The 23,665-nt window shown below is 32.0% G+C and overlaps 10 protein-coding genes and 1 non-coding gene across 11 annotated transcripts; 7 read left to right on the top strand and 4 right to left on the bottom strand.

Annotated features, from left to right (window-relative positions):
• Positions 1-519: 519 nt before the first annotated feature.
• On the top strand, positions 520-1,556 carry BX664DRAFT_309992 (uncharacterized protein; the record flags this gene model as incomplete). The annotated part of the gene is made up of 5 exons (XM_051542534.1): positions 520-675; positions 733-781; positions 866-975; positions 1,049-1,291; positions 1,365-1,556. The coding sequence occupies 5 exons, from the start codon at positions 520-522 to the stop codon at positions 1,554-1,556; spliced, it is 750 nt and encodes a 249-aa protein (XP_051404550.1).
• Positions 1,557-2,070: 514 nt separating this feature from the next.
• On the top strand, positions 2,071-2,631 carry BX664DRAFT_256348 (uncharacterized protein; the record flags this gene model as incomplete). Its single annotated transcript, XM_051540456.1, has 2 exons — positions 2,071-2,430; positions 2,509-2,631. Coding segments are annotated over 2 exons (483 nt in total), but the record flags the coding sequence as incomplete, so codon positions are not given.
• Positions 2,632-3,336: 705 nt separating this feature from the next.
• On the bottom strand, positions 3,337-3,971 carry BX664DRAFT_363183 (calcineurin subunit B; the record flags this gene model as incomplete). Its single annotated transcript, XM_051548363.1, has 3 exons — positions 3,337-3,572; positions 3,642-3,878; positions 3,953-3,971. The coding sequence occupies 3 exons, from the start codon at positions 3,969-3,971 to the stop codon at positions 3,337-3,339; spliced, it is 492 nt and encodes a 163-aa protein (XP_051404548.1).
• Positions 3,972-4,169: 198 nt separating this feature from the next.
• BX664DRAFT_288813 (phosphoribosylaminoimidazolecarboxamide formyltransferase/IMP cyclohydrolase) lies at positions 4,170-6,369 on the bottom strand. Its single transcript, XM_051541807.1, has 5 exons — positions 6,294-6,369; positions 6,106-6,232; positions 5,812-6,044; positions 4,877-5,715; positions 4,170-4,801 (listed from the first exon to the last, which is right to left on the bottom strand). Exons 1-5 carry the CDS (start codon positions 6,307-6,309, stop codon positions 4,250-4,252), a joined length of 1,767 nt encoding a protein of 588 aa, XP_051404547.1. The 5' UTR covers positions 6,310-6,369; the 3' UTR covers positions 4,170-4,249.
• Positions 6,370-7,129: 760 nt separating this feature from the next.
• On the top strand, positions 7,130-8,546 carry BX664DRAFT_377147 (uncharacterized protein). The gene is made up of 7 exons (XM_051548754.1): positions 7,130-7,184; positions 7,261-7,361; positions 7,447-7,631; positions 7,697-7,773; positions 7,877-8,060; positions 8,127-8,218; positions 8,326-8,546. The coding sequence occupies exons 1-7, from the start codon at positions 7,162-7,164 to the stop codon at positions 8,417-8,419; spliced, it is 756 nt and encodes a 251-aa protein (XP_051404546.1). The 5' UTR covers positions 7,130-7,161; the 3' UTR covers positions 8,420-8,546.
• Positions 8,547-9,566: 1,020 nt separating this feature from the next.
• BX664DRAFT_t2 lies at positions 9,567-9,638 on the bottom strand. Its single transcript has one exon. It is a non-coding gene; the product is annotated as a tRNA-Asp (tRNA).
• Positions 9,639-10,010: 372 nt separating this feature from the next.
• On the top strand, positions 10,011-10,965 carry BX664DRAFT_320071 (uncharacterized protein). The gene has a single exon (XM_051543058.1). It carries the CDS (start codon positions 10,034-10,036, stop codon positions 10,877-10,879), a length of 846 nt encoding a protein of 281 aa, XP_051404545.1. The 5' UTR covers positions 10,011-10,033; the 3' UTR covers positions 10,880-10,965.
• An 850-nt stretch (positions 10,966-11,815) lies between these two features.
• Positions 11,816-13,357, top strand: BX664DRAFT_271933 (solanesyl pyrophosphate synthase). Its single transcript, XM_051541170.1, has 3 exons — positions 11,816-12,782; positions 12,849-13,001; positions 13,056-13,357. The coding sequence occupies exons 1-3, from the start codon at positions 11,850-11,852 to the stop codon at positions 13,206-13,208; spliced, it is 1,239 nt and encodes a 412-aa protein (XP_051404544.1). The 5' UTR covers positions 11,816-11,849; the 3' UTR covers positions 13,209-13,357.
• Positions 13,358-13,436: 79 nt separating this feature from the next.
• Positions 13,437-15,677, top strand: BX664DRAFT_320067 (ornithine decarboxylase). The gene is made up of 4 exons (XM_051543057.1): positions 13,437-14,190; positions 14,355-14,739; positions 14,833-15,164; positions 15,225-15,677. Exons 1-4 carry the CDS (start codon positions 13,920-13,922, stop codon positions 15,536-15,538), a joined length of 1,302 nt encoding a protein of 433 aa, XP_051404543.1. The 5' UTR covers positions 13,437-13,919; the 3' UTR covers positions 15,539-15,677.
• Positions 15,678-15,691: 14 nt separating this feature from the next.
• BX664DRAFT_320043 (uncharacterized protein) lies at positions 15,692-21,801 on the top strand. Its single transcript, XM_051543056.1, has 16 exons — positions 15,692-15,982; positions 16,064-16,201; positions 16,293-16,444; positions 16,515-16,770; positions 16,867-17,020; positions 17,102-17,241; positions 17,308-19,288; positions 19,360-19,726; positions 19,784-19,973; positions 20,068-20,249; positions 20,332-20,482; positions 20,546-20,630; positions 20,711-20,994; positions 21,070-21,375; positions 21,466-21,619; positions 21,694-21,801. The coding sequence occupies exons 1-16, from the start codon at positions 15,839-15,841 to the stop codon at positions 21,780-21,782; spliced, it is 4,773 nt and encodes a 1,590-aa protein (XP_051404542.1). The 5' UTR covers positions 15,692-15,838; the 3' UTR covers positions 21,783-21,801.
• An 18-nt stretch (positions 21,802-21,819) lies between these two features.
• Positions 21,820-23,293, bottom strand: BX664DRAFT_320041 (uncharacterized protein). The gene is made up of 7 exons (XM_051543055.1): positions 23,258-23,293; positions 22,835-23,180; positions 22,649-22,767; positions 22,490-22,581; positions 22,331-22,396; positions 22,185-22,241; positions 21,820-22,111 (listed from the first exon to the last, which is right to left on the bottom strand). Exons 2-7 carry the CDS (start codon positions 22,838-22,840, stop codon positions 22,068-22,070), a joined length of 384 nt encoding a protein of 127 aa, XP_051404541.1. The 5' UTR covers positions 22,841-23,180; positions 23,258-23,293; the 3' UTR covers positions 21,820-22,067.
• Positions 23,294-23,665: the final 372 nt, after the last annotated feature.

The following is a 23,665-nucleotide window of genomic DNA, read 5'->3' as shown; positions in this document are numbered from 1 at the left end:
AAAAAAGAGGAAAGAAAATAAGAAAAAAAAAAAAAAAAAAAACATAATATACCTTTTTCCAACGGGCTTTCAATTGAACAAATTTGACATGAATATCGATTGATTGCTGGTCCAATACACCATAAATTAAGGATCATTGATATTGTATTGGTTCATGCTAATGAAGATAGTAATAATAATCTATATAAACTGTCATATTGATGCCATTAGAATGACATTCATCGGTAAAAAAAATGATAAATACTACTTTTACTTTGTGCTTATACCATCATCCTCGTTATCATTCCCATCAGTCATTCCACTTCCAACAATGCTAAACCCATCTCATCAAGTAAAAGAAATCACAGCTTAATTCGATAGTAGCATTCCCCTATTGTTTGTAGGCAGAACTCAAAGTAGAAAAAAAAAATGTCGGTAGATAAAAAGAAAAATCATGTTCAAATCTTCCGAGCATGAAAAAGGGTTAAGTTCTTTTTTTTTTTTATATCATTTTTTTTTGTTTTCCAGAATAAGAAAAAAATGCCACTTTCATATCTTTCCAATGTCATTCATCCTCCCTCTGGTTCTTCAGAACAACCACCAGAACATCGTAATATCTATTTTTTACAACGTAGATGGGCTAATTCTTATGCTGGATGCAAATATCTAGCATTGGGTTTGAACATGATTTATATCGTAATGAATTTGAAATATCATATGATCAATGATTTATAACTCTTTTATATAATATAGATCCGTACTTTTAATAGTTTGCATGAATCTGGTACGGCAGCTGTCAACGGTAATCTTAAAAAAAAAAAAAAAAAAAAAAAAAAAAAAAAAAGATCAAAGATTAAAAAAAAATATATTTTCATCATAACAATAGCAGGTCGTCATGGAAAACAAACGCCATTGATGATTCAAGCCATCTTTCAACTTTTTATATATGCACTTATGTTGATCTGTCTTATCATGGATATTGTTGTCATTAGTACAGTAAGTTGAAAATACTATATTGAATAGAATGGATGATGATTTACCAAAAAAAAAAACTAATATAATCATATAGCGTAAATTATCCATAGCTGATTGGTTTTGGCGACCAGGTATTATTTATTTTGTACTTGCTACGAGTGACCAAAGCATCCGTTTATTAAACTATTTGACAACTACACAATATTCATTTGAGATATGTCAAGAAGAACTAGGACCATTTATTCCTCTTCCACTTGCCATCCATATATGTGAATTAAGAATCCAGCTAAATTGTATTACAGGAGGTTTACGTCTTTGTCGAGATATCTTGATTGGGGTAAAAAAAAAAAAAAATGAACAATGTGAAGCTCCGAACAGGATTTCCTTTTTAAGCTTTTTTTTTTTATTAGTGCGTCTATGTTTTCTCTGTTCATTATTATGTGACTCATCTTATCAGTGAACTAAAACTTCAAGAGAATGAGGCAGTATCAATGAATAATGTGACAACATATCATCATGATTTACAAACCACCAATCAATCTAGAAATTCCAATGAAGTACCAATGACAGAACCTTTTGTTGTAGGAGGTAGATTACCATGATCATATAATAAAACTTTACTTTTTTTCTTTTTGACCCCTTAAACTTAGCCCATATCATTTTGACGTTACCTAATTTTTAAAGTTGAAAAGGATTAAAAAAAAAAATCTATCTATTTCTTCTTATTTTTATTTTTTTTTCTCATGTTTGAGTATCACCCATCCATATCTTTTTATTATAATGAATAAATCATCATCAATACATATACAAATCAAAAAAAAAAAAAAAAAAATCTGGGGTTATGTCTTTTTTAGAAAGTGATAAATCTATTTTTTTTTTGTTCCTTTTGAAGCGGCGCGCACTCAGGGTTCCTAAGGAAAAAGCCAACCTCCCTTTTTTTTTTTCCTTTTTCTCTCTTTCTTTCTTACTCATATTCACACTCTCTCCACATTCTATATCTATTCAGTTGATCCTCAACAATCCTATTTAAACTTCCCTTCTTCTCTACGTAGAAAAAAAAAATTTAATATAATATATATACGCGCTCCCCTCTCCTTTACGTCTTTTTTTTTTTCGAGCATGAAACGAAGTTACAGTAATGAAGAAGCCCATTCTAGTGAAAAAAGACAACGATGTCCACAAACAGATCTATTGACTGCTTTAACTGAAGTACTGTCTGAAATCAGATCGACTCCTTCTACTGGTGAAATCTCTGCTGAATTGATGGAAACCTTCAAGGTGTTAATGCTACAGATCGAAGAACTTTCATCAGATGAAACTAACCTTGAAGGCAAATTAGTGAAGGATGAAACGGAACGATGTCTTGAATCTTGGTTGGATGATTTGGTGGCTCAATGTGAAGCGGATGGTGAACTGATATTCGAAATCGACGACACTGAACAACTTGATGAACATGACGAACTGGCTTTGGCATTGGTACTTCAACAAGATCAAGACAATAGTGATGACAACGATTCTATTCACCTTCACATTGTCCAAGACCATCAAGACAAGGATGAAGAACAAGAAGAAAAACAACAACAACAAGAAGATGATGATGATGATGATGATGAAGAAATTATAGTGGTGGATGACGATGATACGTTGGACACTCATCAAATTCAGGTGATGGCTTGAACAACAACAACAACAACAATAGCAAGAAATATGGGTGATCATCACTTGGGAATATCTTATATGGAAAACTTTTTTTTTTTTTTTTTTTTACTATCAAGCTGGAAAATGAACAAAACAAAACAAATGTCATTGGATCTTTTTTTTTTCTTTTTTTGGGACTATCAAGGATGGACTATTTTATGAAATGATTCATACTACATTTGCTGGATACCATTTTTACTACCTTTTTTTTTCATTTTATCTCTTTCTTTTCTTTTCTTTTCGTTTTGTTTTGTTTTTCTTATTTATTTATCGTTAGTTGTATATATTTGTATCTTTTCCACTGTTTAGTTATTTTCTTTTCCCCCCTCTTTTTTTTTTTTTATGTCTATATTGAATTCCTTGATCTACACTCACTATCTCGCACACATATACACTCTATTCTTGTTTGTTATTTTTTTTTTATGTTTTTATTTATTTATGTATTTATTCAATCGTCTATTCCAAATTAAATAAATCAATGTCAAGAAGATCGTTGTCATATATGGTTAATGATTTATTTCAAGATAAAAATGAGAGAATTTGAATGATTTATAAGCTAGATGGGAGGGTGATACGTCTTTTATGCACAAATATAAATAATATATAGAGAAAAGATAGTAAAACTAAAAAAAAAAAAAAAAAAAAAAAAGGAAGAGGGTGATAATAATAAAAATAATAATAAAATTAGAAGCTTTCTAATGTCATCTTGTTAGCCACATCAGTATTTTCCACCATGATTAAGAATTCATCAAAACTAATTTTTCCATCCATATCCTTATCAGCTTCCATGATTGTTTTGTCCACAATTTGTTGTAATTGATTATCTTTAAGATTGTTACCAACCATCATCTTGAGTACTAAAAATAGTTCCCCATTGGAAATAAATCCATCTCGATCCATATCATATACCTTGAAAGCAACTATTCAAATAATAACAAATAATTAAATCATTCTTTTTTTTTTTTTTTTTTTTTTTTTTTGGAACTTACATTCTAGTTTTTCACGTTTATTTCCTCGAGCACTAAAAGCACTCAAACCTTTGATAAATTCATGAAAATCCACATCGCCTCCACCATCTTCATCAAAAATAGCAATCATACGAGAAGCCAAAGGATTAGTAGCAATTTGAGGAATCGAAATGAATTCATCCTTGTCAATAGACCCAGAATTATCCTTGTCTAATTTCATAAATCGTTTATATAAACGCTGAATTTCTTCAGCAGAGACTTGTAAAAAAAAAATATAGATATAGAACATTAGTTTCTCTTCATGATAAAATGAATAAAGTATGACTACTTACAATTAGATGAATTTACCATATCCTCGAGATGTGACCCTGATTGACCCATAATATATATATAGTGTTGATGATAATGTACAAAAAAATAAAGAAAGAGAAAAAAAAAAAAAAAGAAAGTGAAAAAAAAAAAAAAATTGGTGGTTTCGTGTTCAAAGGCCGCATTCTTTTTTTGGAAGATATAATTCAATTTTGGTTTCAGTTCACCCCATGCCACATGTACATTAATAAAAACTGATTTGATTTGATTTATTGAAATAAAACATGAAGAAAACTATGTATATGTATATATAAAAAAAACTAATGATGGAAAAGACGCAAATTGGTATGAGCCATCACCATATCATTAGCATCAGCAGCAGCAATCACAACATCATCTTGAACAGAACCAGAAGGAGCAGCAATATACTTAACACCAGATCGACGAGCACGGAAGACATTATCAGAGAAGGGGAAGAAAGCATCAGAAGAAACAACAGAATCACTGAACTTGGCCATCCATTCCTTGCGTTCTTCAGCAGTGAGAGGTTCGGGTACAGTGTTGAAGAAAGATTCCCAAGCTTTACGTTCTTCACCTTCACCAATTTGGTTAGTAACATAAAGATCAATAGCATTGGATTTGTCGGCACGTTTGGCAGTCTTGTTAAAGTCAAAGGCAAGTACCTTGGGATGATGTCGTAACCACCAGTTATCAGCCTTGTCACCAGCAAGACGAGTACAGTGAATACGAGATTGTTGACCGGCACCTAGACCAATTACCATACCATTCTTGGCATAACATACAGAATTAGATTGAGTATATTTGAGAGCAATAGTAGCAACAATCAAATCAGTAAGAGCTTGTTTGGGTAACTATCAAAATAAAATAAAGTTATCATTAGATCCCTCTCTATCCAAAATAAATATTATATATATATATATACTTACGTCTTTATTCTTGGTAACAATATTTGAGAATAAAGAAGGTTCAATCTTGATATTGTTTCTCTTTTGTTCCAAAAACAAACCATACACTTGACGTAATTCTTGATCCATAGGAACATAGTTGGGATCCATTTGTAAAACACAATATTTACCAGCCTTCTTTTTCTTCAAAATATCAAGAGCAGCATCTTCATAAGCAGGAGCAATCACACCATCAGAAACTTCACGAGAAATGATACGAGCAGTAGCCACATCAACAGTATCAGATAAGGCAATAAAATCACCAAAAGAAGACATACGATCAGCACCACGAGCACGAGCATAAGCATTAGCCAAAGGAGTCAAAGGTTCTTTAAGATCATCCACTTGATAGACCTTCTTATCAACATCATCCAAAGGAAGACCGACAGCAGCACCAGCAGGAGATACATGCTTGAAAGAAGCTGCAGCAGCAATACCAGTGGCTTCCTTGAGTTCCTTGACCAAACCCCAAGCATTCAAAGCATCCAAAAAGTTGATATAACCAGGAGAACCAGAAAGAACAGTGACAGGTAATTTGCCTTCCTTGGTGTAGATTTGAGCAGGTTTTTGATGAGGGTTAGCACCATAACGAAGAGGCATCATTGCAACATCCTTAGAATATTGTTGACGGAAGTAGTTAGAAATGGCTTCATCATAATCAGAGGTATGATTGAATGCCTTCAAAGCAAGAGTATTGCGAGTTTCTTGACTAACTTGACCATTCTTCAATTCAGAAATCACAGTAGCATAATCAGAAGGATCAGATACAATGGATACACGAGCATGATTCTTGGCAGCAGCTCGAAGTAAAGTAACACCACCTATATTTTTTTTTTTAAAAAAAAAAAAAAAAAAAAAAAAGATAAATTAAAAACCATGATCTTTTTTTTTTATAATTTGTATAGATATATACATACCAATATCAATTTCTTCAACAGCTTGAGGAATAGTGACATCTGGCTTGGCAATAGTTTCTTTGAAGGGATACAAGTTACAAACAACAATATCAATCTTATCAATATGTTGTTCAGCAAGGTCCTTTTCATCACTTTCAATGTTTCTGGCTAAGATACCACCATGTACAGCAGGATGCAAAGTCTTGACACGTCCACCCAACATTTCAGGAGCTTTAGTAATTTCAGAAACATCACTATAAAAAAGAGAAAAGGTTTAATAATAAAGAATAATATTCATTATATAGATAAACTTACCCAATAGGGATACCAGCATTACGGACTAACTTGGCAGTACCACCTGATCCGAGAAGACGAACATTCAAAGCATGAAGTTCTTTAGCAAAGTCCAACAAGCCAGTCTTGTCATACACGGAGAGAATGGCTAAATAATAATAGATATTTAAATATATTTATTAAAAATAAATAAAACTTATTTAACTTACCAATCTTTTGAGACATATTTTATATCTTTTCGAGAAAAAAAAGTAAAAGAAAGAGAAGAGAAAAAGAAAAGTGGAGAAACAACCGTGTTTCTTTTAATCAGTTGAAGCAGCTCCGCTTTGAGTAGAAAAAAAAAAAAAGAGTCAGTGGTGACTGTCTGATCTACAAGATCTTTTTTTTTTTTTTGGAAGTCCCTGTCGTTTGAAAACCGTCATATCATCAAAAGAAAAAAAAAAGTTTTGTATATTATATTGAATAACAAAGAATTTTATTATACATAAACTAAAAAAAGAGGGAAGATATGATCATTGATTCTTTCTGTACTATAGAATAATCAGAGTGGTGGTGCATAATTTTGACTCATCAAAGAGTTCAGTCAACCATCCTATGATGGATTATCATCATGTTATTCATAGTCATATCAAATTCAATAATCAATCTTCCCCCCTTCTCTCATACTAAAAAACTACTAAAATATCTTTATAAATAACTATAAAATGAAGAAAAAAAAAATCATATATTTTAGTTTATATATAATAGATATATTATTAACAGTTTTAACTTACCAAAATAATAAAAAAAAATGTTTATTTAATAATTAAATAAAACAAAACAAACTATCACTATCAAACCATCAAAGTTCTGAAAAGAGTTAAAAAGGGAAAAAAAAAGAAACAAAAAAAAAGGGCGTATGAACACTGCTTTTATAGTTTTAACGCTAGCAAAAATTTTCTTCTATTTTACCTGTCAAGCCACTCTTATTTATGCTCACTCCGAATGAAAACTTTAAATCTCCCCCAATTTTTTCTCTTATCTTACCCGCATTGGTTCCTTTTATCTTTTTTAAAACTAAACCTTCTTCACAGGACAATGAAAGTAATAGCTCTGATAAGGTAATTATATTATATATAGATTGTATGAATACCTACCTTTTTTTTAAATTTATTTTCTAATAAATATATATATTAGTGGAGGAAAAGATAGTGCTTATAATATGATGCAATGTGTGGCTCATGGACACGACATTATAGCTTTAGCCAACTTGAAACCTCCTATTGCTTCAGGAAAAGGTTAATCATCAAGAACAATATATATATATATATATATATATATATTAATATTTTTTTCTTTTTTCTTCTTTTTATTCTCAAATAGATGAATTGGATAGTTATATGTATCAAACTGTTGGTCATGATGCTATACAGTATTATGCTGAATGTATGGATTTACCCCTTTATCGACGTGACATTATTGGTCAACCTCTTGCTCAAGAATCAGAATACAAGGTGACTGATAAAGATGAAACAGAAGATCTTCTTTATTTACTACAAGATATCATGGTAAGGAAAAGTTTATATTATATTTATATCGAAAATAATTAACATATTATCTTGATACTCTATAGAAACAACATCCTGACGCTCAAGCTGTATCAGTGGGTGCTATCATGTCAAATTATCAACGTGTACGAGTAGAACATGTGTAAGTTTCATGAATATACTTTTTTTTTTAATACTGACATGTTCATTTACTTATTTATTTATTTATTATTATGATTATTATTTGTGTCTTGATAAAACATTAGTTGTGCTCGATTAGGATTGATCTCATTGGCATATCTTTGGGAACGAAATCAAAAAGAATTATTGGCAGAGATGGTGGATGCTGGCGTCAACGCCATTCTTATCAAGGTAGCAGCTATGGGTTTGAAACCAAATATTCATCTTGGGAAAACAATTGGTCAAATGTATCCTGAACTATGTACATTGGTAATAAAAGGTTGGATGATCCAAATTAGATATTGACCTTTTTTTTTTTTTATTTATATATTATAGAATGAAAAATATGATCTTCATATTTGTGGGGAAGGTGGTGAATATGAAACTTTTACTTTGGATTGCCCTTTGTTCAAGAAACGGATTATTCTGTAAGATTCTAAAAAAAAAAAAAAAAAAAAAAAAAAAAAAAAAAAAAAAACGGATAGGAAGAAACCTGGAAAATATCAAACTTATTATTATTATTAAAATTTTATAGTGATGAAACGGAAACCATTGTTCATTCAAATGATGCCTTTGCACCTGTTGGATACCTGCGTTTGAAGAAATGCCATCTGGAAGAAAAGTCTTGACTGAATCAATCCATCAAGATCGAATGAATACAGTATGTACTATTGATGGGGATATAGTGACTAGTTTAGTATTTAGTGTAGTTGGAATATATGGATGAAATAAAAGAAATGTATTTAATTTACCTTCCATTTTTTATGAATCTACTTGCATCCACAATATATCTTATATTCATCATCAAAGAACCAGTGTTGTTAGAGTATATTATGTTGTATGATTTGTTTTTTTTTTTTTTTTTTTTTATCACAACAGTATTTTTTTTTTTTTGTTATGACATTTAGAATGAATATTGAATATTTCTTTTTATTTTTTTCAGTCGGCTTTCATTTATTTATTTATTCTTATTTTCCTTTCGAAAAAAAGAAATGATCAAACACATACTTTTTAATCTATATTACCAAATTTAGTTCTCTGATCAAATACTCAAATTTTATTGGTTGAAAAGAGATCATCCATATTTTTTTTTATTATTTCAAATTACAATCAAGTAAGTCATATAAAGACTTCACGGATCAAATAATATTCCAATTGTTATAAAAAAAAAAAAAAGAGAAAAAAAATCATTCTAGTCTCTATATACTGTAGTTATTCTCTGCACATAACTTTTATATAAATTTTATCTCTATAGTTATTCTTTTAATGTCAATTTTATATAATCGTTATGTTACATAATATTTTAGTATAAATATGCCACTTTTCTTTTTTTTTTTTTTTTTTTTCAGTTCAGTCAATTTATAATTTATTTTTTTTTTTTTTTAATAAGAAACATCCTTTTCAATTGAATTTTGTGGATTATTCATTTTGATTGGCTCAACCCCTTTTTTTCGAAGTCAGACTAAGAACTTCAATTTCTCCTACCTTCCAAATTTGGAGTTGATTTTTTTTCTACTTTACTTTTTTTTTTTTATTTTATCTCTTTTACTATACGTGTGCTTGCGTAATCAAGTACTTGTGATCATTATAAACCTTTTAAACAATCAATCATCCCATTTACTTTTTTTTATTTTGGCCATCTGAACCAAAAAATCACTTAACACACCAAATTTTCACGCGTCAGCGTTCCTGATATCTCAACGCGCTACTAAAATGAAATTTAAGCAATATGATTGGTTGATATTGAATACCATTTAAAAAAATAAAAAAAAGAAGCTCTCAGACGGGGAATTGAACCCCGGTCTCCCGCGTGACAGGCGGGGATACTTACCACTATACTATCTGAGAGTAGTTGTTTTTGAAACAAGAAAACTACATTATAAATCTCAAATTGAAATGGCGCAATATGATTGGTCAGAATAATGCCGTCCCTGTGAAACGCTATGTCTGGAAACTTATTTCATTGGTTAGAATAATGCCGCCTCGGCGAGCATACCATTTTTTTTTTTTTTACTCTTCTTCTTCTGCCCTTTTCTTTTCTTTTCTTTCCTTTTTTTTTTTTTTTTTTTTTTTTTTTTACTTTTCTTCTTCTGCCCTTTTCCTTTCTTTTCTTCCCTTTTTTTTTTTTTTTTTTTTTTTTTACTTTTCTTCTTCTGCCCTTTTCTTTTCTTCTCTTTCCTTTTTCTTTTTCCTTTTTTTCCTTTTTTTTTTTTTTTTTTTTTTTTTTTTTTTACAAAAACAAAATGTCTATTGTCAACATTGTGCGGTCTAGAAAAGAAAATTTGGCAAGTTTACTTGATAAACATTCTTCATCCAAATTTTTCTTGACTTTTGGTCCTCAAACAAAGGAAGGTACATGGGCTCTTACACAACGACAAAACAATCATCCTTCTCCCTTACGTTTATTGATACTCGATTCTTCTTTCAACCCACCCACCAGAGCTCATCATGCTTTATTGTCAAACACATTGAATCGACAACGCAAAGACTTTGACGCGGCTCTTTTACTTTTGTCATCTCGGAATGCAGATAAACAATTGAATGGAGCTTCGGTTATGCAACGTATGCAAATGATGGAAATAATAGCAAGACAAGATGAATTCAAACATTTCCCGGTATATGTTGGACTTACTTCGGAAGCGAAATTTGTGGACAAGGCAATGGAAGTACAACATTGGTATCAACAACAACATACGACGACAAGGAATGTAGACATGGAACTACACTTTATTCTTGGCTTTGATACTGTCACTCGATTGTTCGATCCAAAATATTATCATCCTCTCTCTGTACAACATGCTCTCGATCCCTTTTTTAAAAATTGTTTTCTGATATGTGCTGATAGATCAGGTAACAATGATGATGATGATGATGTTAGCAACTTTTGGAATTCTTCTCTTGTTCGCGGTTATGCGCATAGAATGACTCGTATATCTTTGGATAATCAAGATCTAACTACCATATCAAGTACATTGGCTAGACAGGCGGCAGCGACGGCAGGATTAGAACCACAAAGTCGATTGGAACTGAAACGATTTCTGGATGAAGATATTGTGAATTATATTTTGGATGAAAAATTGTATCAATAGATTGTATTATTAACGATTAGTATAACGTGTTGATTATTTGTGTATATATAATAAAATAAAAAAGTGGTTTAGAAAACGGTTTTGGCAACTGATTTTGTCTTTATGTTTGATATGTTAGTACGGTTCTAAATATGTGGAAAAGCTGGATTATAAAAAAAAAAAAGATACATGCTTGTGTTAAAAGTTTTTTTTTTTTTTTTTTCCTTTCGATTGAGGTATCCAAATCTCTTGTTAAGGATTTTTTTTGTTATTGGGTGGATGATTGATTTATAAAGAATATAGATGATAATATCAATATGATGATATTGATGATGATTGATCGTATAGCGAGCACCAGTTCTTTTATATAAAAAGAACAAAAGTAAAAATAAAAAATATAAATGTAAAACAAAAAGGAAATAGTTGTCTTGATGATTTGATCAACTGATGATGATGATCAACCAAATAACTTGAATAAAATGCTTGATGATTGCTTGATGATAAAAAAAATAAGGATAAAACTTAGGATGATTTATTCCTTAAGAGTGGCCAACATGATTTTGGTAAAAAAAAACAAACAAACCTTTTTTATTGAATAAAAAATATGAAAATTGACAATGAAAAAAAAAAAATGGATATTTATACTAAAAAAGAAAAAAGAAAAATAAAGTTGGATATTTCTCAAACACTGGAAAAAAAAAAAAAAACCAATGTTTAGAAATATGTCCAAACTTAAGATCATTTATCCATTCGTTTATAACAATATGTTTTATTTGAATTTATGGATGTATCACTTATTGTATAATCATCAGGTACAAGGCAGGGGTGTGTTGAGAGGGTAACAAAATTTCAACTCAGAATTTTGGGCAGTACAAAAGAAAGTGTTCGAGTTGTTTTTTCTATCCTTTTCTTTCCATTATTCCACACACTTTTTTTTTTTTTTTTTTTTTTTTTTTTGCATTTTCCCAACATTCACAACATATTATTTGGTATGCTATATAACCTGAAAACAATATCTCACTTGTCACCACTTCTACGGCATTCTTATAAGACCATATGCTTTCGATCAATATATACAACAAGATCATGTTATGATAACAAGAACAATGGATCACCACTCAACTCAATTGTCGATGGGATCGATGCCTTTCGATCTACTTTACTTCAAAACACACCTTTACGGCATATCACCAAACCAACTTTGGAAACAATACCTTTTACGGGCAAAGCGGATTCATGGTATTATGCGTTGCGAGAAGCTCAAGATTTGGTGAAAACGGATAGTCAAGATCGTATGATGGATCCTGTCAAACTTTTGGGTAAGGATGTATGGGAACTTAAAGGTAATATCAAGAAATTATTGGGAAGTGGACATCCATTTGTGAAGACATTGGCAAAGCACTACTTATCAGGTGATACAGAACGCATACGACCTCTTCTTGTCCTTCTGATGGCTCAAGCGAATGCTTCAATAAATGGCTCAAACATGATACTGGATGCACAACGACGACTAGCAGAAATCTCGGAAATGATTCATATCTCTTCTTTGTTACACTATGATATTTTGGATGACAATGATAATCCAGGTAATGTGATTGGTAATAAAATGGCAGTATTGGCTGGGGACTTCTTACTGGCACGAGCATCTCTGGCTTTGGCTCAATTACGAAATGCGGAATGTATTGAACTTATGGCAACGTGTATCGCCAACTTGGTAGAAGGAGAAGTGATGCAAGTCAAGAAACGCAAATTGGTGGAAAGTAGTGACAAATCAGACATGGATTACTATATGGAACAATGTTATTTGAAAAGTGCAAGTCTTATTGCCCAAAGTTGTAAATCATCAATGGTATTAGGTGGTGCTGATAAGGAAGTAGCCAAACATGCTTATGATTATGGAAAACATATGGGACTTGCGTTACAGGTAGGAAAAAAAAAAAAAAAAAGACTAATGATTAAAAATACATATATATATATTTATTACTATTAGTTGATGAATGATGTGGATACATTTGCAAAACAAGCAGCCAATGTGAACAATCCTCCAAATATCAATGCTCCTGTCTTATTTGCTGCAGAAGAAATTGAAGAATTGAAACAAATTTTAGAACGAAATTTTAGTGGTGCAGAAGATATTGAAAAGGTAATAAAATAGAGATCAAGATCAGATACTCATATTTTTATTTATTCTATTTAGACTCGAAGTTTTGTCTATCAAAGTAATGGATTGAAAAGAAGTTTGTCTCTTGCTGATACCCATGTTCAAACAGCCATCAAGGCTATCAATCATTTACCACCATCAACTGCTCAAGAAGCTTTAATCCAATTGGCAAGAAATCTTGGTCGTTAATGATGTTTTTTTTTTTATTGATGATATAGAAAAAATTTAGATTTAGTTTAGAAGTACATATGTTAATGTAAGATGTTAGTTACACAAAAGGAAATCTGATAATAAAAATCCCAGTCACCCTACAATTATTGAAGAGGGGAAAATAATAAGACAATAAAAATTTTTTTTTTCTTTTACTTTTTTTTTCTTTTCCCTTTTTGTTGAGTTTTCCTCTCACTCTCTCTTTTTTTTTTTTTTTTTGTGTGTGTCTTTTAAAGGACTTGAATTTGTTTCTTTATTAAACACATTTATTTACTTTTTAACTCGCCCAACCCACTTTTTTTTTTATTTGATACTCGGACTGTCCCATATTTAGGCAGTTCGAACATCCATCACGTCCTCTAGAAAAAGACTTTTGAATAGCTTATTCAACCGACGAGGTTTCCCCCCTTGGCTTCGCTGAATCTGCTTGTATATCACTTGCTATCTCCCTTACTCTTCTTCCTTTTATATATTCTTTTATTGTACTCCACGTTATTACATTATACACCCACGCGCTATTTTTATTACTAGTATCGTTACCTTATTTTATATTACCGTCATATTCGGATACTTTAAATTTTTTTTATCCCTCTCTCTCTCTTTTTTTTTCTCTTTTTTTGTTGTTGAAAACTCTTCATCTATTTCTTCCCTTTCTCTTTCCACTTTTATTTTATTTCTTTTTCCACAAATATGATCCCTCAATTGGAAACTGCTGTTTTTGGTCAACAACCTGGGTTTAATATTGGTGGTCCTCCTATTAAAGATACTATCGGTGATACAAATGTTCCTATGATTCACAATCTCTCTGTACACGATACTGCAAAACAAAAATTGGATTCACATTCTCGTGTCAAATGGGAAACTGATCAAGAAAATGCTTTTTTTGTTGCAAATTTGGGTGAAGTTTATCGTCAACATATTCGTTGGAATTCTCTTTTACCTCGTATTGAACCACATTTTGGTAAGTGAGGGATTTTTATTAGGGAGACCATCTGCGTTGTTTTTTTTTTCTTATATCCAGGGAGGGATTTTCATCATTGGAAGAGTGTACGCGGACATTTATAGCAAAAACTGATCAATTTTTTTTTTTGATTTTTGATTTTTTTTTTTTTTTGATTGATATAGCTATCAAGTCGAATCCAGATCCAATGGTTGCCAAGCTTCTTGCCTCTTTAGGAGTTGGTTTTGATTGTGCAAGTAAAGCGGAAATTCAACAAGTTCTTGACATGGGTGTGGAACCTAGTCGTATCATTTATGCCAATCCTTGTAAACAAGCTTCTTATATTCGTTATGTTGCTCAACAAAATGTTGCCAAGATGACTTTTGACAATGCTGAAGAGCTACACAAGATTAAGATGATTTATCCTAATGCTGAATTGGTCCTTCGTATTTTGACCGATGATTCGAAATCTGATTGTCAATTAGGTCTCAAATTTGGTGCTCCTTTGGAAACTGTGGATCATCTTCTTCGTACCGCAAAGGAATTATCATTGAATGTGATTGGTGTCAGGTAATCTTTTTTTTTTTTTTTTGTATACAAAGAGTTGTCTACATTTAATAGACAAAGGAAATTCATCTTTTTTTTTTTTTTTTTTTTTTTTAGTTTTCATGTAGGAAGTGGATGTCACGATGAAAATGCTTTTGCTGATGCTGTTTTGCGTGCTAGAACGGTATTTGATCAAGCTGAAGCGTTGGGATTCCATTTTACTTTACTCGATGTGGGAGGTGGTTTTCCTGGTGCTGATATCAAGGATGGAATTACATTTGAAAAAGTGGCAGCTGTTTTGGGACCTGCTGTGGATGAATTGTTTTCTCCTGATATCCGTGTGATTGCGGAACCTGGTCGGTACTACGTTGCTTCAGCCTTTACTTTATGTACACATATCATTGGTCGACGCACAGTAATGAAAGGTTCTGAAGATCCATCTTATATGTGTAAGTCAAATAGATAGATATTTGATGTGTTTATCTAACATCTTCTTTTTTATTCTATAGATTATGTTAATGACGGTATGTATGGTGCATTTAATTGTATTCTCTTTGATCATCAAGTTGTCGTACCTCATGTATTATCAAAGAATGGTCGTTATGTTTATGGTCAGAAACTTAATGAAACAGAATACGAATGCTCTATTTGGGGTCCTACCTGTGATTCAATTGATTGTTTGAACAAGTCAACTCGATTACCACTATTGGAAGAAGGTGATTGGCTTTATTATGAAAATATGGGTGCTTATACTATTTGTGCTGCTTCTCAATTCAATGGATTCCAGAAATCAAAGGTTATATATACAAATACCTCTTGTTGAAATAGTAATAGTTTATTATTAATTACTTTTCTACATAGTGTTACATTTACCTTTCTATTGACATTTTTAAAATAAAAAATTTCTTACCTTTTGGGCGGGATTTTTTTTTCTCGTACAAATTTAATATTTTGTGGTCCTTTTTTTTTTTTTTTTTTTTTCCTCACTCTTTTTGTTTCCCTTTCATTTTTGTTTTATGCGTACAACCGAAAATGATTATCTATTTTGGATCACAGAAGCTATTGCTATGACAGGGAATATTGGTAAGACCAATTAAAAGAGAAAAAGTATCAACATTGCTTCATGTATTATATACTTATTTATATATTAGGTATGTCTGTCGAAGATGTATGGTCACTTTTGAATAGTAGAACCAAAGAAGTAGATACAATTGAAGATCTCTGGAAAGTTTTGATTCAACATTCTGACCTTATTATTCAAACTCGGGTAAAAAGAAGATATAATTTAGAATTCATATTGTATATTTAATCTACCTAAACTCATTCTTTTATTACCATTCTTTTATAGGACGAACCATTGTCAACACCAAAACCAATAGCATCCAATCAATTAGAAACATATCAACAAACAAAATCAAAATATGGCTCATTGATCGTAACGGCAAATTCAACTTTACAAAATGAAATATTACTTCAAGGTCTTCATGTACGTTTTCATTGGTTTGGATAAATGGTTCACACTTTTGCATGCATCTTATTAATTTCTTTTTTCTTTTTTTGACATTTGTGTTAATTAGATCACTTTACCAGCTATACAACGTACCATTTTGGAAAGGATAGGATCTTCTGGACCGTCGGGGATTGCTCAATGTGTGATTGCAAAGGACTTGGAACTCAAACCTCAAACCATTTTCCATCACCTCAAAAAACTACAAGAACGTAAATTGATGTAAGTTCATTAAAAAAAAAAAAGAAAAAAGGATTGAATGTTGTATATTCTAACTTGTTATTCATAATAGTATAAAGACACCATCCATATACCAAGGTCAATATACAAATACATGCGTTCATATATACCATTCCAAACACGGAAAGAATGACGATGATACAATGGCCACAGGAACTAACATTTTGGACAATAAGACACAATCATCTCATATGATTGGCCCTGATGATGATTCTATTAGATATGACATGGCTGCTGAAACTATTAACTATCATTTATCACAAGCGAAGGACAATATTATGGTACTCTCGGATTTATTGCAAGCAGCGGTAAAATAATAACAATAATAATAATAATAATAATAATAATAATAATAAAATAATTTTTGATTCACTCATCTGATGGTTATTATTATTTATATATAGGGATTCAAGACAGAAAAACAACTCAAATGGGCAAGAAATTTTCTAGCTAAAAAGCATACGGAAGGATACGTGGAAAAATTATTATCTACAGCAAATGGTCGAAGAACAATGTGCGTACGCCTAATAAAACCAATTCTAATCAATGAAGATAAAAGTAAGTTACATGCATACGAGGAAGCGATATGTCATGTACACAAATCATTCATTTTACTTTTATTACTCTATCTGTATATAGGTGAAATAACTACTCGGGATGATGATGAAATATTGGATCCAACAACTACCGGAACAAAACAGAAAGAAATGGAGCCATTAACTATGGATACGGTGGAATCATGTATTATTGCTAAACAAGGCCAAGGATGCACAACAAAGGTAAATCCGATAAGGATAACTCTCGGATGTGAAGGATATTTCTTTTATTAAACAATGATATTCTAGGATATATATTTAGCATTTCCAGATCGCCCAAAGTCAACTATTCATACGGTGATCAAGAAACTAAGGGATAAAGCAAAATCAAGATTGATTGCTATCAAAGAATTACAAGGCCGATCTCATGTGTATCGATATTTTTCTCAGGATGGATATAAGCAGTATCAAGCAACCAAAGATGGACATGCTGTACTACCAACATCGATGTCATTCAGCAGCGAAAAATCTGAGCAATCAAGCATAGATGATTCTTATACATCAATTCATGCAAAGGGAACAAAAAGGAAAACATCATCAACATCTTCATTATTGGATTCAACAATACCGAAACGGAAACGATCTACTGGAATCATAACTGATGATACCATCAAAGACGATAACAAAACAAATCCAACCTTACAATCAAATGTGAATGTGACTATGGAACGACGTAGAAATGCGCTATTGAGTATCGTACAACGTGATAGGATACGTGAATTGAATCAACATTTGATTGATGAAATACAATCGGTAGATGGTTCGAATGGAAATCATAGACTATCCAAAAAGTCAGTACTGCGAATAGTGAATGCACTGGAATTACAAGGCTTACTTCGTATGATCAAGGTAACCCCAAAAGGTCTATTTGCTGGAAATCAACCCAAATCATTGTTACTCTCTCATGAATTGACGGAAACCGACCAAGCTATCAATACTTATTTGGAAAGCCAACTCAACAACACAAATAAGATTTTACCTACACCCCGGACAACAACAACAACAACAAAGGAACAGAAGCCATTGAAAACGGTGACAACAACAATAGAACGTTATGGTGAACGACGAAATTATTGCCCTATATCATCTGAATATTTTTGGCGGTACATTGCAAAACGTCACGGATGGGTGGATTCAAAATGGTTACGCGCAAAAGAACTTCATCTATTTTTGGCCAAATCTCATTTACAGTCATTGGATGGTGCCTCAATTGATTCTGAAAACCAAACAATGACCTTGTCGAAAATAATTACTACCATGCCTTTTGAATTATTTCGGAAAGTGGTTGGCATTCATCATCATGATCCAATAGTGGAGTCTTTTGTGGAAGCAAATGGTGATAGGGATTCTACTCTTTGTCTTGGCGACATACCTGACAGCATCAAACATCATTTGATACCCGATAGGTACCGATTACGACGACGTATTCAAGCACTTTTGACGATATTGGAAAAATTGGATTTGGTACGACTATCGACTTGTGATGAATCATTAGGTAACACGACAGCATCAACAACTCCTATCAACTTGTGTACTTTCCAGCTCGTAGGATATATCAGAAATTATTCTTTACCGAATCGACCTATCTTGGTAAAGAAACCATTGACGACAATGGAGCAAGTGGACGATTTTTGGAATGAACTACAATACACCTGCACCTGTGTCTATGGATCTGATGTGCCTCAAAGTATCAAGAAGGGTGGCGATCTATTATCATCTATCACATTGTCACGTACTTGGGTCAATGGCGACTTGATTACACCAAAGCAAAAACGAATTTTGGATCAGCATGTTAACTACTCTCTTGGTAAAATACCACCAAACGAATGGAGTCTTTATCTACAATTATCTCGCGAGACTGGACTACTACCATACCGTATCAGATCGTACTATATCAACCTTGGCATCGCATTTACAAGGTGGAAAAAATCAGGTCATCAACGAGACTTATCAACAGCATCATCATCAGCATTATCAACAGTAGTAACTCAGGGAAACAGTGATCAAATACAACAGTCAAGCATTAAACAATACAATAGAAAAAGGAAACGATTATTAGATAGTACTGCTCAGAAACGGTTACAGGCATCAGAAGAACATCGAAAAATATCAAGAGCTACAGATCAAAAACGACAAAGCACGGAATTATTCTCAGTACCTACTTCTGTTGGTAGTCGTTCTTTACGACGGAAGCCTATAAAGGGAGTAGATGATTCTATATTGACAAGAGGTATCTACAGAAAAAAAAAAAAAAAAAAAAAAAAAAAACTTTTTCACTGACATTCATTTTGTTTTGTATAGATCAAAGAAACAATGGCAAACGGACTATCCAGCGATTTTCAGCCTCTGAAAAATCCATTTTTCTGCATGCGGTGGCTATCATGCGGCATCGTGCAAATGGCAGTTATCTTAGTTGGAAACCTATTGTACAGGTATTACCGAACAAAACAATTGGACAATGCATTAGTCATATGAATTCCTTGATCGCTATATCATCACCATCCCTTTGCACCTTGAATTCTTTGGAATATAAATGGGCAAGTATTTATCGTCGTGGTATACAGTGCAAGGATATTGTGGATGAAAAACCCTGGGATACAAAAGATTTTGATTTGGCTGGCTACTTGGAATACTTTTTAACTCAATTGATTTCATGGGGAAAAGACAGGTATTTTTTTTTTGTTTTAAGTTTGATCGATTCTAATTTCTTTCTTTACTACCATAGTATTCAAGATTTACCAAAAAATGTAGACAATTTACATGATTTATATACTATCACGTCGCAGGAAGTACCTATAGGTCGTTTATCATGGATGAGAAAAACGAATTTGGTGAACAACACGTTGGGAAATGTTTCAATAAATACTCATGGTTACCCAAACAAAGATATTTTTATTGCCATACAACTAATCAAGGTATCCAAGATCATGGAGTGCAGAAAAAGGATTTAATTATAAATTTTGACTGACTTTTTTTTTTTTTTTACAATTATTATTTTACCATAAATAGATGATTATGATCCATCCTGAAGAATCATTCAGTCCACATGCAGCTTATAATCTTCTATGTCAATGCTCTGAAAAGGATGTGGAAGCTGCTTATGCCTATCTTCGGGACAATGGTGCTGTCGTTTTATCAAAACATGGTGATACACGACGGGTTCCTGGAAGACAGTTTAGAATGTCAAACAAGTAAGTTGAAAAAGGGATGGGAAATGTGTTTTTCTCTGATAATTGAATGATCTTATTATTATTATTTTTTTCTCTTGATTAGGTTTGTTATGGCTATGAATGGACCTGTATCAATAGAATTGTACAACAATGCTTCTGACTTCCACCAGCAAATCATGGATGACCAACCAGTACCGAAGGATCTCACTGATGGAATGATGGTATCATTACTGAACCTTTTATCACAACGCAAGGTAAACAAGAGAAAAAACGTTTCTAATGAATGGTATAACGTTTCACTCATCCTCTTATTCTAGATCGTTTTGGAAAATCATGCTTTCCAATCTTATATGAAACATGTATCATCAAGATTAGTCTTCCCTCTTCCGATTCGTAAACATGGTAAATAAAAACTCCAAATATAGTATTAATCAATACTGTGTACTTATTATTATTTTTTTCTTTGGGAATAATAATTCTAGACCGACGGGTGGAACAATGGACCAATAAACATATTGATTTACGTATACGACTGAATGATAGGAAAAAATCAATGACTCTCAACACAACGACAACAACAATAGATGCAATGACGGCAGTACAACGGCCTACAGGACAAACCAAGGAAACTGTCAAAAAGTTGACAAGGAAAGAAGCTCATAAGTATCTCACAAAGCAACCATTGAAATCATTTCGACATGCCAAGACTTTGTATGATGGACTTGACAAGTTTGGTGTATGTGGTGCAACGTCCATGGATCTCAAGGTAAAGAAAGAAAAAAAAAAAGAAGGGAATGGATGGGTATTCTGATCATTTATATTTCATTCATTCTGACCATAGCTTAAATTACAAACTGTTTGTGGATCTCTTGATGATAAGGATTTGTTATTGACTCTGGACAAATTGATGCATCATGACCCTCCATTGGTAACCAAAATTGGTCAAGAGGATTTACGCTGGATATGTACCGAGTATATAGATGGATGGATGATCAAATTAAAGGCTATGGATACAGCAAGTAGTAATGAAGAATACCTTCGAATGAACATATGGTGTGACTTAAATGGAAATACAAATCATGCTATACTACAAGCATGTGAATGTGCCTTAGTAGGTCATATTCTTCAAAAACCTGGCATCACATTGGTAAGCTTGCAAACGAAGCTAAAAATAGTTCAATGAATTCACTATCCACGTATTTTTTTTTTTTTTTTTTTTTTTTTTTTTTTGGAATAGGACGTACTGGAATATCTTGTCAGAGAAACTATGTCTAAAGCAGAATGTAGACAAATCTTGGACTTGCTTTTGGAAAAGGATGTGATTACTTGCCGTACTACCATCAAACAAGAACCAGCCACTTTGTTTTCTACTCCTTTATTCAAATCTATAGGTATATATATATATATATAAAAGGCACTTTTTTTCTTTCTCTTTTTCACTAACAAGTGTTATTCTCTCTTTTAGATCCTAAAATAACTATTGCTCCATCTACAACTAGTCATTATTTTACAAAACATGATTATTATATAAAATTGACTGTAATAAAACGTTGACGATATTGGATTTTTTTTATTTTATTTTATTGTACTGGGACACAATGTGACTGTAGCATTCTTTATTTAAAATGAGATGGAGATGAAGATTGAAAGATAAATAAAAATGGATGATGATAAAAAGATGGATGATATATAAATAGATTAAGGATGTGATGGTTTTACAAATGTGAATGTATACATAGAGATAGTCTAATAATGCTATAAAAGTAGAAAGGGAAGTAGTTTTCATAAAAAAAAAAAAATAGTAGTAAAATGATCAAATGCAGTAGAATTCGATAGTGACTATAGTAAATCATCATAACTAGTCAGGGTCCTGGGGGGATGGTCTATCCAAAAAATAAATGAAAAAAAAAGATATCGTTAGTTGTTATTTATATACACAAAGTTTGCATCCTTTACCTGGTACTTGTGGAGTTGGAAAGGTATATCTTGGAGCTTCTGTTCTGATAGATCCATCTTTTTCAAAAAAAACAAAAAAAGAGGTCATGATGAGTATTTATTTATTCAAATTCTCTTTTTATAATGATTTTAGTTTTGTTTAATACCTTCATCCATCCATGATGAGTTTCCAGAGCCATGTCGAGAACGATCCATCATTTTCGCACGGTTGACTAAGATGATATAAACAAAGAAATATATATATATATATATATCACTAGGTAAGTCATTTTTCTTGTTATGTTTCCCTATTTTGCTATACTTACCCTTGATTTTGTGATCGCGAATAAGTGTACCGTCCATAGCAGAAATAGCTTCTTGAGCGCTAGATGATCTTTCAAAGGTGATGAAACCATATCTGAAAACAACAACTATCATGAGTATACCAAAAAAAATTTTTTTTTATTCCAATTGAATGAACTTACTCTTTTCCTTCAATGAGCTTAATATGGGTAATCACACCAAATTTGGAGAAGACTTTTTCTAATTCAGATGATGTAATATCAGCAAGATCACCAATATATATTTTCTTGTGATTGTATTCCTAAGATCCAAAAAAAAAAGAAAAAGGATCGTCAATAATTATTCCATTGTTTTTATAAGATATTTACATCCATATCTGAATTTCGTCGATGATGATATTTTTGATCATGATATCTTCTTCTTGGTGAATGTCGGCGATGATCATCCGAGTCAGATTCATATTGATCATTGTCACTATAGTCACGATGATGGGATGGCGATCGATGGCGTTGGGATCGATGATAATGACGACGATGATGACGTTTATCATCGTGATCTTCATTTTCACTTTCATTGTCTGAATCATCATCTTTATGGTATCGACGGTGGCGTGTTTCTCCATCATATGTAGTGGTAAATTTAGTTCGTCGCTGTTTCACACGTCCAAATTCGTCCAACTCTTCTTCTTCTTCTTCTTCCTTCCGTGAAAGTTCCCTATAAAGTAAACAATAGGTTTCAATAATATCAGTATACACTTCATATTGATCTATCTGATCTAAATTGTCAGTTACCTTGACGCCAAAGGAGACAATGATTTAGATCTAGATCTAGAAATAATATCAGTTCCATTTTTCTATCTATATACTTCTTTCTTCTTTTTTTTTTTTTGTTTCCATTTTGGATTTACCTATGGTGTGAATGAGGCATGATTTGATCGATTTCACTTCAAGATTGGTTAAGATCTAAAATGACAAAAAGAATAGAAAGGGATGAGTATGTTTTATATATTTATGATCACTGGTTATAGATAACAATTTATGAATAGGATGACTTTACATGACAATGTGAAGAATATAAATCAGGTTTAGGTTTTGGTGAGTTCACAGAAACTTAGTAAAGTGAAAAAAAAGATCTAATAAACTACAGAAGAAAAAAAAAAAAAGAAGTTGACAGATAGAGAGAGGTCAGAAGAAAAAAGC

This window comes from Halteromyces radiatus (assembly GCF_025201355.1).
Source record: "Halteromyces radiatus strain CBS 162.75 chromosome Unknown BX664scaffold_1, whole genome shotgun sequence".
Taxonomy (NCBI): domain Eukaryota; kingdom Fungi; phylum Mucoromycota; class Mucoromycetes; order Mucorales; family Cunninghamellaceae; genus Halteromyces; species Halteromyces radiatus.
Note: the sequence above shows the minus strand (reverse complement) of the source record. Positions and strands in the feature narration are given on the sequence as shown.